This window comes from Astyanax mexicanus, chromosome 12 (assembly GCF_023375975.1).
Source record: "Astyanax mexicanus isolate ESR-SI-001 chromosome 12, AstMex3_surface, whole genome shotgun sequence".
NCBI lineage: Eukaryota > Metazoa > Chordata > Actinopteri > Characiformes > Acestrorhamphidae > Astyanax > Astyanax mexicanus.
In genome coordinates this window covers 38,350,530-38,364,425 of record NC_064419.1, presented here as the reverse complement: position 1 = coordinate 38,364,425, position 13,896 = coordinate 38,350,530, and the positions used below count along the sequence as shown (strand labels likewise).

Genomic DNA, 13,896 nt, shown 5'->3' with positions numbered 1-13,896 from the left:
TTTATTTTTGAGCCATACTCAACCACTGAAATGTATATATCTCACACAGAGAGCCGTCATGACCTCTGTGTTACACTTTCAGCAAAAAAAAAACCCTCCTATACTGACTCTTTCACTCTCTTCACCTACTTCACTACAGATGTAGACACAGAAATCAATAAGAGAACAGCTACAGTGAGACAAAACAGTAATCAAAGCCCTGTGCAGAAGTCAGACAGCAGCTTTCATTTAGTGAATTTCCAGTCAAAACCACAGTTCAGCAGAGCTTATTTTAATCTTTTAGATTTTATATATGATAATCCAAAAAGATGATCAAACATCACTTCAGGAAAATATTAAATGATTATAAACGGTACAACTACCAACTATTCAAAACCTGGTAATCCACAAAACTAGATAAAAATATTTTATATTTGAGAGAAATTAAAAAAATATAGATATACTCTACTCTTCATTACAGGTTACAGATGTTTTCTAAATGCTCTGGAAAAGTCTTTAAGTCCTTATATTTTAATGGTGGGACTAGAAGTGACCAATATGGCACACATATTTTAACATAATATCTAAATACATTGCCACAATATAGAATAATTATAATAATATTTTGACACACATTACTAAATGTATCAGTAGCAGCAGAGTCTTAAATATTTAGTAGGGATGCACCAAAATAAAAAATTCCAGAAATTAAAATAATAATAATAATAATAATAAAGAAATTTGTGGTCAAAGTTAAAGCTATTTTTTTTTACAGGTTGTCACTCAATTTTTCACCACTGAATAAATTACATGACAAAAAAATCCTAACAGTAGAGGAAATGCTGCAATATTATCTAAAATTATTTAGTTTAGTTATTCTTTAGTTTAAATGATTTGATTTTTCATTTATTTGGCTTAATACTGGAAGGGCTTTTTTGGCCATTTCTGGTTGCCAAATATTTTCAGTTATCAAATATTCTTCACATGTTAACACACTGTAGGCACATGCAAGTTGGGCATAGATATCATACAATTCAGTTTAATCATGTTGTACTGAACTAATTTTTTATCCCATTTACTCCTTAATTTACAAGGCCAATTGCCCAGTAGGACTCCCCTATCACTAGTAATACCCCAACACAAGGAGGGTGAAGACTAGCACATGCCTCCTCTGATACATGTGAAGTCAGGTAGCGCCTTTTTCAAACTGTTGCTGATGCAGCATTACTGAATAGCATCACAGTGTGCCCGGAGGAAAGTGCAGAGACTCAGTTCTGATCCATCAGCTCACAGATGCCTTGTGCTGATCGACATCACCCTTTGGAGTGATGTGGGCAAAGAGAGCGCCATCTACCCGCCCAGAAAGAGAGAAAGGCCAATTGTGCCCTCTCAGGGCTCCGGCAGCTGATGGCAAGCTGCATGAATGGGATTCTAACCAGCAATCTCGCTTGTTGAACATTTAATTGCTAAATCGGTCTGTGTTCACACAATGTACAAGGCAGATGTGTAAAAATGAAATAAAAGCAAACAAAAAAAGCTTGATGTTTTTGATGTGACAGCGACGATATGCTACATGCACTGGCCTGATGCACGAAGTCTGGAAGCAGTGCACGGATGACACTGTCTGGTCTGTTCTCTCTCGCCGATGTTTCGCGAGCCATGGGGGACGCATTTACCAAGCTGCTCTATTAAAATCAGCACTGATGTCTCCCCATGAGCCTGACAGTGTCCCAACAGTAATGGCAAGGAATTAAATATGACTGTCAATTAATAGCTTGTTTACTTTCATAAGCGTCATTACAGACAACGCAGGGCTCTGCGTACTGACAGAAACAAATAATAGAAGGAAGGCCCACATACTGGGAGTCACTCTGGCTCCTAATGCTGATGGAAGAACTCTCCTCGTATCTTCCGAGAATACAAAGCTGTTAACAAACCGCCGAAACAGAAACAACGCAGCGTGAAGACGACTTCATCATTCGGATTTGATATCGGGTCTTTGTTATGCCAAGTTTGCTCAGCGCTGGCTTGAGATCAGTCGAGCTTTGGCCGCGATGCTGGGTGGCGAGTTTGTGTTTGCATATATGGATCTTTATCTCTAGGTCAGCGCTAAACTTGGAGCTGAATATTGATATTGCTTTATGAGCAAGTGGGCACCAGTTTAATCAAACCTTCAGGAAAAGCGCATCTCAAACCAGCGACAGCAAAAAAAAAAAAAAAAAAAGATTCAAAGGGAATACTGGAGTGTTTTATTCCCTCTGCAAAAGAGTAGAGGATAGTGTACACATTTTTATGGCATTATTTGGAGAAAGGAAAACACTGCATTCCAGCATTTTGAACCTTATTCCATCTGTGAAACATGGTGGTGGTAGTACTGTATCATGGTTTGGGACTGTTTTGCTGCTTCTGGGTCAGGATGCTTGCCTTCATTGATGGAACGATGAATTCTGAATTATATAATCAGAGATTTCTAAAGGAAAATCTGGGCACGTAGTTGTCAGGACATCTGTTCGTGAACTGAGTCTTAAGAAAAGATGGATCTTGCAGCAAGACAATGACCCTAAGCAAACAAACCGTTGTACCAAAGAATGGTTCAAGAAAAGTAAGGGCGTTTTCACACCTGTAGTTCATTTCTTTGGTCTGAATCTGTTTTTTGTTTGGTTTCACACAGACATAAACCTAAACGCACCAAAATGCTCACCAATACACAAAACGTGAGCAAGTGTGTGAATGGACACAGCATTTGTTCATAGTTGTGGTAATTAGCGTTATCTGGTTAATATATCAGTTTAAACTGCGACTTATCAGCGGTTTAGCGCAAGTAAATAGACTATATTTAATAGCTGTGTCGGATCAAGACCGGATTACGTTCTCACCACAAGCGAAGGGCTCCACAGTTTGTTTGGTGGTCTAGGTGGTCTCGGTCCGGTTCTTTTGATCCGCATCCGAGTTCAGTTACTGTTTTCACACCTGCTCAATCAAACCGCACTAAAGTTACAAACAGACCAGAGTTCGTTTTAACCGGATCAAACAGTGCTGGTGGGAAAACGCCCCAAAGTTAATGTTTTGGAATGGCCACGTCAAAGTCCTGACCTTAATCCAATAGAAATGTTGTGGAAGGTCCTGAAGCCAGCAATTAACATCCAAGAGATAAAGCTGCTCTGTACAAAAGAAATGGGCTAAAATTCTTCAAGTCGGTGTGCAGGACTGTTCCACAGTTAGCGGATACTGAAAGCTTGATTTACATACCAATTATACTATTTTTGTCTCATTGGTTTAACTGCGTTCTCTTTATCTTTACTTTTAGGAAATTTGATGACCTTTTTGGTCATATTTGAGCCAAAATATAGAACATTTTCAAGCACCACTGTACAAGTTCATATCACAAATGTCTATGCCTATGGCTGCAGGAAGCGTTGTACCACTAAGAAATGGATTATTGGTTTATTATTTGGATTTGATTGAGGCTTGCCACAAATTTTAAACGATCTGAGACATCTGTGCCCTTTATTCTTGAGGAGAACTCTTTGGTCAAGGTCTTTTTATTGTTTTTATTATTATTATTATTATTATTTTTTTAATGAACATACAATTGAACACAACATACATTCTTTGTCCCTCTCCCTGTTTACTCCACCCCCAGACCTGCTTCAGTCAAATTTTACATATACACAGTCCATAAATATAACAAAGGACATCTCAAATATCATGTCACTCCAACATCATACCATAAACAATTAAGGGACACTCAACACAATTGGGCAAATCTATGTGCCCAACTTCTCTATATAGGTCAAAAACGCTTGCTATATTGTATACAAATTCTGAAAAGAATCTCCTTGAAGAGAGTATCTTATCTTTTTCAACTTGAGGTGTTGTATAACTTCATTTATTCACTGAGAAAAAGTAGGGGGAAGTAATAAATTAGTAGAATGCTAATATATTACATTTAAGACTGCTTAATAGGATACCTGGCGATGAATGGAGCATAATATATTGGTCTCTCCAAAACTTTAAAGAAAGTAGAGAAAATACATTGCCATGTTGTATTAAGTTTTGGAAAGGTCCAGAACATATGCAGCAAATTTGCTGGCAGTTGTCCACAGTGATCACATGTAGGATCTAATTCGGGTTTGATTCTAGATAATCTAGATCTCAGTTTAGTCCAGTGGATTTTTGAGAAGAACTCTGATGAATACAATGGAATATTTCCTCACATATTGTTTTGCACATGAGTCTATTGCATATACAGATCTTTATTATCTTTTTCTATGGGTTAGTTTTAAACCTGGAGCCAATTATCGTTTCTAAACCAATTTCTAAACAAGCAAACGGGCACCAGCTAATCAAAGCATAAAGAACAGTGAATTCCAAACTAGTTCCAGGAAAATGGTTAAAAGGGAATACAGAAGTGTTCCAGTCCCTCCCTCTGCAAGTCCTCCTAAGTCCTTCACTGCTGCGAAGGCTGGAAGGTGGAATTCAGAAGCAGCTTCTATAAATACATCAATCACCAGTTGGGAATCAGTATTGGTGCTGTGGCTTCCAGTAGGTGACAGACTATATAGTATACCGCTAGTCTGAACAAACTGCTCAGACACCAGTTTTTTTTCCAGTATATCATATGCTGATGTTTAGCCACAGGTTTCATGTGCCTGGAGGGAGATTTAAATGAGGAGGAAAGCCATAAAAAACATCAGATATCCTAAGCAGACAATGTAAGACGCTTTACTACTCATGTGAGGAGGAAAGCCCACCAGTGTTTATTGGCCATTGAAATAGAACCTTGAATGATATCACATGTAAGCCGGAGTGTTATTCTACTGTATCAATAGCATTAATAATGCTGTAACCAAGCAAAAAAAAAAACATTTTTATATGGAACGAAAACATAACTTAGTTCCTGTTAAATCAGTAAGCTAAATTGCATGTAGAATTTGGAAACAGCAAAATGCCATGTGTGAAAATAAAATAGTTTTTATTGTCGGCCGCATTTTCAAGACTTCTGAAAGCTGGATTTAAAACACGTTACTGACAAATTATCCCATTTTCTCCCCCAATTTAGTCAAGTCAAGTCAAGTCAAGAGGCTTTTATTGTCATTACATCTGAGTACAGGTACACAGTGTGATGAAATTACGTTCCTCCGGAACCATGGTGCAACATAGAACAACAAGCAATAGACAACATAAAGTGCAGGAGTGCCCAATTGCCCAATTCACTCATTAGGACTCCCTCTATCACAAGGGATGCACCAACACCAGGAGGGTCATGCCTCTTTTGATACATGTGAAGTCAGACTCTGTCTCTTTTCAAACTGCTGCTGATGCAGTATTGCATAGTATCATCACAGCACAGCACAGCACATTTGGAGAAAAGCGCAGCGACTTGATTCTGATACATCAGCTCACAGGTGCCTTATGCTGATGGACATCACCCTAGGATTGAAAAAGGGAAAGAGTGCCATCTATCCTTCCAGAGAGAGCAAATGCAATTGTGCTCTCTCAGGGCTCTGGCAGCTGATGGCAAGCTGCATGAACGGGATTCGAACCAGCGATATCCAGATCATAGTGGCAGTGCCTTAGTCCACTTGGACCACTCTGAGCCCCTTTTTTTAAATTACTTTTTAAGGATCTTAAAATATGAATACAGGTCTGCATGGAAGAAATAAGCAGTGTACCTACAAGGTAGCCATTTCTTAAAGCAGTTCTCTGCTATGTTATCATGCTACTACCATATCAGTGGTGACACTGTTGCGCTGATAACAGTCCAACAAACACACGTATCTGGACAGCGGTGGTCCCAAGGTGATCCATTTTCATTGATGGATGGGAAAGAGGGAAAGAGGGAGGGGTAATAAATGGTGCAGCAACAGATGGGTTACAGTCAGTAACTGTAGACCTACACAGTGCATCTATTTGATAAGCGTTTCTAATAAACCAGTGGGCCAGTGGGTGCAGTTACAGGGTTGTAATAAACTGGTAAACTGAGTGCATGAAAGGGTAGAACAGTGCAGTCTTCATCATACGGTACCTCTGAGAGAAGATGTCCCTGTAGGGGCTGCCGTGCTGCATGGCGATGCCGTAGCCTCTGTCTGGAGCGCTGTTGCTCACCGTGTAGAAGGAGCAGTCCTCGTCATTAATGGCCACATACTCAAGCACAGCTGCATCCCACACAAATGCAAAGCGGCCGTACTTCACCTGAGAGCGAGACAGACAGAAAACAATACAGCCAAATCAGAGACGCGCAAGGTGATAATCCTATTCAAAGGAGAGCAGATGCACGGGAGATAGACGGATTCAAAAGCAAATAGAGCGCTGAGCAACTCTCTTCTGTTAATAATACGAGCAGGTGCTGACTGTATGGGTGAGAGAGTCTAACGAAAAGAAAATAGCTTGTTATTGAAAGAAGGAAACAACAAAACAGCCCTATTAAATATGGACAAAACGTGCCTCTCTTCTATTATTTCCTTTAATTGTTTACAGGAACCAGATTATGAGATTTTGAACACACAAGGCAATGCTATGTCATGCAGAATTCCGGCAAAATTAGACCATTAAAGAAACAGATTGGTGCAAAGCAAATAAATTGTTTGTAAATTAATATATGTCATGAAATTAAAAACAAACTCTGCAGAGGGATTTTAACAAATGACAGACACAGGAAGTGGAGAAACTGTCAATATTGTCCTATCGTTGAAAGCGCTCCAGTCTCCAGACTCCAATACCCAGAATGCACCGCACACTGACTCATCACTCCCGTTCACGATCACAATCACATGACACGGCACTCCCAGGAAGACAATCACCTGAATATTGATTTCACCTGTTACACACACACACACTATGTATACATGCTCACTTCACTTCACTGCTAAGGTTAAGTTAGCTCAGCCATCGTTAATATTCTTGCCCTGTACAGCTTGTGTCTTTAAGCTGGAAAACAGCTAGTTTGTAAAGAGGCAGATAAGCAATGTGCAATATACTGTTAAAGCTGTTTAAGCTTTTTGATCATACTACATGACAGTTTTGCTGGTCTGCAAGCATGACCAAACTGATCAGACTAGATAATCAGTATAACCAATTTTGACCAAGCTTGACCAGCACGACCAGCATAACCAAGCTGGTAAACCAATTTGGCCAAGTTGGTAAACCACCATGACCAGCATCACCAAGCTAGTTGACCAGCAAGACCACAATGGTCAACCAGCATGACCAGCAAGACCACACTGGTAGACCATTTTGGCCAAGTTGGTGAACCACCATGACAAAGCTAGCTGACCAGTATGACCAGCAAGACCATACTGGTCACCCATCATGACCAGCAAGACCAAAATCAAATACAGACTCATAGAGTATGTCTTCGTCTGGATAAGCAGCTTTCCAACCACTTTGATCATCAAAGACCAGCTTTAGACCATCACATCCAAAACAAGCTACCAGCAGAAAATGATCTTGAGCTTGAGCTTTCAACAGGGTGGTGACAATCTACAGCTAGTTTGTTTTTTTCTCAATGTTAGCCTAGCATCTCCTATTCTTACCTACCTTAAAACGTGTTACCCATTCATATCAATATGTCATATCTACATACCAGGGTTCAAATCATACTGTGTCATATTTTTCACACAAATAATTCTAATAGAGTTCTCTGTTTTAGGTCCTATAGGTTCAAAGGAACTCTGAAAAGAACGCTGCACATAAATCTTGTAATACAAAATAAAAATAGAAAATCTGATAAGCGTCTAAAGATTTTCCTGTTTTTTTTTACCATATTTTGATCATTACATGTTCAACTGAATAATTTTAAGTCGTCAATATGAGCTTCTACTGCAGGCAATCATGTTAACAGATCTTTCAAAAAAAGGCAGAAACTGCAGAGCGGCCAATCAGGTTATTATATCTTACTCAGGATAGGACAGTTGGTATCGGTATTGGTACTCGGTATTGGCAGATACCAGAAAAGCTGGTATCGGTATCGATATCAGTATGGAAAAAGTGGTATCGGTGCATCCCTAATTCAAATAATGTATAATTTAACATACGATTTCCTGGTAAGGAAGCCATACAAAGGAGACAACATGAAAGTTCTTTTTCTAAAAAAAAAAAAAAATCCAGACTTCAGCCCTCAATATCATCATTTCATCAGATTCCGTTTCTGCAGGGTATCCACACGGTTTGCAGCATTCAAGGTAATATCCTTCGACCAGTCAAGCAAAAAGGCCTCTTCACCTCAGCCTGAACATCTCAAGGTTAGGACTTATGCAAAAAAAAAAAAAAAAAAAAAAAAAAAAAAAAAAAAAAAAAAAATCAATGGGCCCTGACCCTGGTGGCTTCCTTTTAAAGTACAGCTGGACCTTGAGTAAAGTGACTTTGAAGATTGCACGTCAAGAAATTTTTAAACTGACTCATACTACGGCGGAAAGATTGATGGTCGATGCCTCACTTTAAAGTCGGGCTTAAAAAAAAAAAAAAAAAAAAAAATTCACACCCTCAATTTTGTTTGCTAGCCATGTATCTGACATTAAACGTTTTCATGATTCGCTCATAAAACTTTCATGCGTCTGCAGTGGAGATGCGCTGGTAGATCTGAAAGATTGCTGAATCTTTGAAGAAACAGGCAATGTGTAAATGGGCGTAAATGGCTCACTCATAAACATGCATGCATAAGCATCTCCCTGGCTCCGCACAGCCTGACTGGCCCTAGCATATATAGCTGCCGGTGGTTTTGCAGGTTCTGTATAAGTTTGCTGGCTTGTTCAAATGAAAATCTGCAGTAAATGCTCACGGATGCCTCGGGGGCCCCCTGTGGATTTCTCTTCATTCAAGTTTTCTTATGACAGAAGGAGCTGTCACACCTCTGCAAGCACGGCAGTCACGACTGCGGCAGCAGTTGATGAATTTGAAGTAGGCCAAAACACATGTCTTCAGTCTATCATCCACGTAGAAGGCCGCGGTTATTCTGAAATCTCGCCAGCGGCTGTAGCAATAATTACACAACCTCTGGAACTGACCTCCAGCATAGGGTTTATATGATGTAACCTGTGAAATATAAATGAATCAGCTGTAGCTCGACAACAGAGACCTTACTTAACCATGTCTTATGAAACACTTCTAACCATTCATCCTAAGACTTTGTCCTTTTATGTCTTTATCCCCATTATTCTCAGAGAAGGTGGACATAACACTGACCATGAAATGTAAACTCACATCTGTATAAGTTGTGAGCTGTTGTCTTGTGAGCGAGGCTGAACAAGGCTGAACTTTGACAAGCATGCACAGGGCAACGGTACATGAATTATCCCAATTTGAGCAAGGCCTGAGTGTGGAGGCCATATTTGAAATTTTGGTCCATTCATCATAATATTTTCAAATATCAAGCTAACACAAACAGTTTAGAGCAGCATGAGGGTTCCAGAAAAAAAATAGTGGTCTAAATTGCTGGTTTAGTGCTGGTGCTGGTCTGGTTTCCTGAAGTATGTGGGTTTTATATGGAGGCCAGTGTAAAAGCCTGCTGATTTTTAGGATTATAAAGAAAACTACAAATGTCAAAAATGATGTTATGTAATAACAAAAGTTTGGGAGAAGGACCACGCCCGAACTCTACGTTCTAACTCCACCCCGAATCAATCAACCTTTCTATAAATACCTCCCCTAACTGACTACCTCTCGTGACGAAATTTCGCAACCCACCTCCTCCCCAACAACCCCCTTTTTTCTACTCTTCCACTTCTTATTAAATAAAAAGGGGGGGACATAACTGCACGCTTCTTCAAGCACGCAGTTCAGAACTCCAGCCCAAATTTCCCTGAGTTCCCTCCCCTTTTTCCTTCTTCTTTCTCTACTTCTTTAGGCGTGGTCCGCACTTAGCAAAATGAGTTTTCTTTATAAAAAAAAAAAAAAGTTTCATCAAATGAGAAAGGACACTTTATGTACAAATTAGATGAGAAAGAGTATTATTTGTATTAAACATTCCATAAAAAGCAATAGAATCATTCAGCAAAAGAAATAAATAGTTTAGACAGCGTACTATTTACACTGGAGAGTAGTGGTGTGCCAACATTTTTGAATATCGTGAACGATATTATACCCTGAACTATCGTGCCATATCGCCCACCCCTATCTATCAGATCAGGGTACTACTTTTTTGCTGTTTATAGCAAAAGAAAAAATCTAAATGTTCTCATTTCTCATTATATACAAAAGCATTCAAGGATACTGTATTGTCATTCGCATCACGTGGTACCTGAGGTGAAACAAAATTGTGATCTCACGATCCAGTTTACCCCCAAGAGCTGTTAAAATAAATAATATCGATAAAATAAGATAACAAAATAAAAGATCACAATAAAAACAGGTAACACTTTACTTGGATGGTCCATTTGATGGCCTCGTTAATGCTCAACTGACATTCAACTAACATTCAACTGCATGTCTATTGAATGCAAATGAACTGAAAAGTGAAAGTAAATTATTCTCTATTGAATGTAACTGTACATTCAACTCGAACCCAAACACTTATCTTAACATTTTAGCATTGGGTTTAAAGTTAGATTTTAAGTTTAGGTTCAGGTTAGGGTTAGGGTTAGATTTTATGGTTGATTAAAGGTTAAGGTTAGGGTTATGTGTACAGTTAGGTTCTATTTTGAATAATTTACCCTCAACATATGGTTAAGTTACATTGAATGGACATTCAATTCAGTGTTAGTTGAATGTCAGTTGAGCGTCAACAAGGCCATAAAATGGACCATCCAAGTAAAGTGTTACCTAAAAACAGAATAGAAAAAAATAGATAAAGATAAATACACAAAAAAGTAGGTGATTGTAAGAGCTTTGAATTTGAAACGAGCAGCAACTGGTAGCCAATGGAGCTCAATGAGCAGTGGAGGGACATGTGCCTGTTGGTTTTGGCTGGTTGAAGACCAGATGTGCTGCTGCATTCTGGATAATCTGAAGTGTTGTTTTTTTTTATAACAGAGGCCGAGAGGAACATTAGTATGGCATTGCAGTAGTTGAGGCGTGAGATGACACTGCTTGTACCAGGGGTTGGGTGGTCTGTTGCGTTAGGAATTGCTGAAAATATTTCTGATGTTATAAAGCGCAAACCAGCAGGATCGAGCAACTGAGGCCACATGGTGTGTAAAGGAGAGCTGGTCACCGACCAGAACACCCAACCTAGACTTTAAATGTTGGTTCAGAAATGGCAAAAACAGCTTTTCTTTTGCTGCAGCTTTAAAGAATTAACTGGTCTTTATGTTCTCAGAATTTAGGTGTACATCACCTACAACACATACTGTGAGTACTGACCCCCTGGTATGATACTGAAGCAGTGTAGTTGCAATCCAAACCACGCCTGGACATAATGTGAACCTAATTCCTTATGTTCCGGCAAGACACCGAATACACTGGGTCTGCTCCTTCCTCTGCTCTCTAAGTAACTGTGTAAGAACACTAAATTGAAGAAGAGAGGCAGAAGCAGAGTGTGTCGAGCCATACCAGAGGCTCTTTTTATTGATTCCAATTCAACTGAACTCAGGAGGCGAGGGCTAGAAAACACACGGGCAGCACAAGAGCCACGGCCATATTAGAGCTCGGCTGCACTAGAGGAAGAAAACATAACAACAAGAACAAAACACACAAGCTCAAAAATACAGGTCCCACAAAGGATTCAGAAGAACGATGCCAAAGAACACGTACTTTCTGTTCCCTAAAGGACCCACTTTTGGCTCCCTGAGGACAACTCCTGACATTTTTGAGTCATAATTTATCTCACACGGCCCTTTTCCATCTTTTATTATCCCATTGATAATAAACATTTTAGTGCTGTGACTTTAAGACTGGTATATGTCAAGGACTTCTGTTCTGATTGCCTGCCCTGTATTTTGCATCACTCAAAAGAAGGGTCCCGACTGAAGCACTCCTCTTTTGTGATTTTGCTGCTGTGGTGCCATTTTGCTCTTGTAACCCCTTTAAAAAAAAAAAAAAAAAAAAATTATATATATATATATATATATATATATATATATATATATATATATATATATATTTTTTTTTTTTCACAGTTTTCAGCACTGCATCTCAAAAATGTTTTTTTTTTTTTATTGTCGTTTTGCTCAATTATGTTATATTTAGTCTCAGGAACAAAATATAGAGTCAAATATACCAAAGTTTTGTGATTTTTTATTTATTTATTGTTTCCTACATTAAAATTAATACTGTACTCATTCAGACTAGAAGGAACACATAAGGAAATATGTAGTAAATTTAAAAGCGTTAAACTAATATACTCTGTGCTGTTAAATTGCGGTTTCAGAGGATGGTAACTCTTGCTCTTTCATTCCTGTGGTGGTCCTGATGAGAGCCAGTTTCATCATAACATTTTTTGTTATTGGTCTTTGTGACTGCACTTGAGGATACTTTCAAAGTTCTTGATTTTTTTCAGATTGACTCACCATCATTTTTTAAAGTCTTTTTTTCTTTTACCTTTTAGTTGAGTAGTTCTTGCCATAATATGGATTAGAGCGTTACTCAAATAGAGCTTTTTACTGTATACCTGTAACTCTACCTCTTCACAACCTTACAACTGTTGCTCTCAAAAATATTAAGTATTTACACCCCTATGTTTGCACTAATATTTACATGGGTTCTGTTTATACTGGTATTGTAATTCCATCTTTAATTCCCCCCCCCCCCCCATCACTACTGCACTATTGTCTTGTGTCTCTTGTCTCATATTCAGGGGTTGGACAATGAAACTGAAACACCTGGTTTTAGATTACAATAATTTATTGTCCCGACAGACAGTTCTGGTGGAAACAGAAGAGTTGAGATGCACATTGAATTCTGCCGTGATTTGAGCAGCTGTGGTTTTACGTTTTTTGGATACAATCCGGGTTAGCACATCCCTTTCAGACAGCTTCCTCTTACATCGTCCACAGTTAGTCCTGTTGGATGTGCTTCGTCCTTCTTGGTGGTGTGCTGACATTACCCTGGATACCGTGGCTCTTGATACATCACAAACACTTGCTGTCTTGGTCACAAGTTCTTTATGGGTATGTCACCCATAACATTGTGTGAATTGCAATATTTTGAGCAAAACTGTGCTCTTAGCCTGCTAATTGAACCTTCACACTACGCTCTTACTGGTGCAATGTGCAATTAATGAAGACTGGCCACCAGGCTGCTCCAATTTAGCCATGAAACCTCCCACACTAAAATGACAGGTGTCCAACCCCTGTATGTATATATCTGTGATCTTAATGCATTGCACATTTAGTGTCTCTCATTCTTTTATTATTTCTAATTTCTAATTTTTAGTCAACTATCGCTTTATGTTTGTTTGTTTGTTTTTTATTGCTGTAATTTTGGGAAGGAGAGGAACGCAATTTCAATCCTCTTAATGTTCTGAACACATGTAGTATTGACAATAAAACTACTTGACTTAACTTGTAACACTCAGCTTGTCCAGAAATGCATGTAAGTGTGTTCTTTTGATTTGTGTCTTAAAGAGTAAACCTACAATTGAATTAATGCACAAATGCGAAAGCCTTTTAAGAAACGTGATTTTTTTTAAAGAGGGTATAGTAAAATCTAGAGGAGTCACGAGGAGAGAAAAGTTACTAGCACATTAAGAGGAGGACGATGAAGCATATCTCACAGTGAGCGAGAACTATAGCCCCACAGCCATGGCAATCAGGGGGTCTGTGATTCTAATTGTGCCAAGGTAATTATTTCAAGCAATTTTCCCTCAAACAACTGCTGCACTACGCATTCTAATCAGCGCATTGTTTCCAGGGGAGGTATCGTAGCACACACACACACACACACACACACACACAAACACACTCTCAGTAGATTCATAATCGCTGCATTAAAGTCATTTAACCCCCCCCCCCTTCTACACACCCTCCACCCCAACACACACAC

At 39.0% G+C, this 13,896-nt stretch overlaps 1 protein-coding gene across 2 annotated transcripts in view; it reads right to left on the bottom strand.

Annotated features, from left to right (window-relative positions):
• Nucleotides 1-13,896, bottom strand: part of grid2 (glutamate receptor, ionotropic, delta 2) — an 874,963-nt gene that overhangs the window by 35,978 nt on the left and 825,089 nt on the right. For both annotated transcript variants that reach the window (XM_049485584.1, XM_049485583.1), the window contains exon 14: nt 6,008-6,174. In XM_049485584.1, the coding sequence (XP_049341541.1) occupies nt 6,008-6,174 (167 nt within the window). The remainder of the gene's footprint in view (nt 1-6,007; nt 6,175-13,896) is intronic.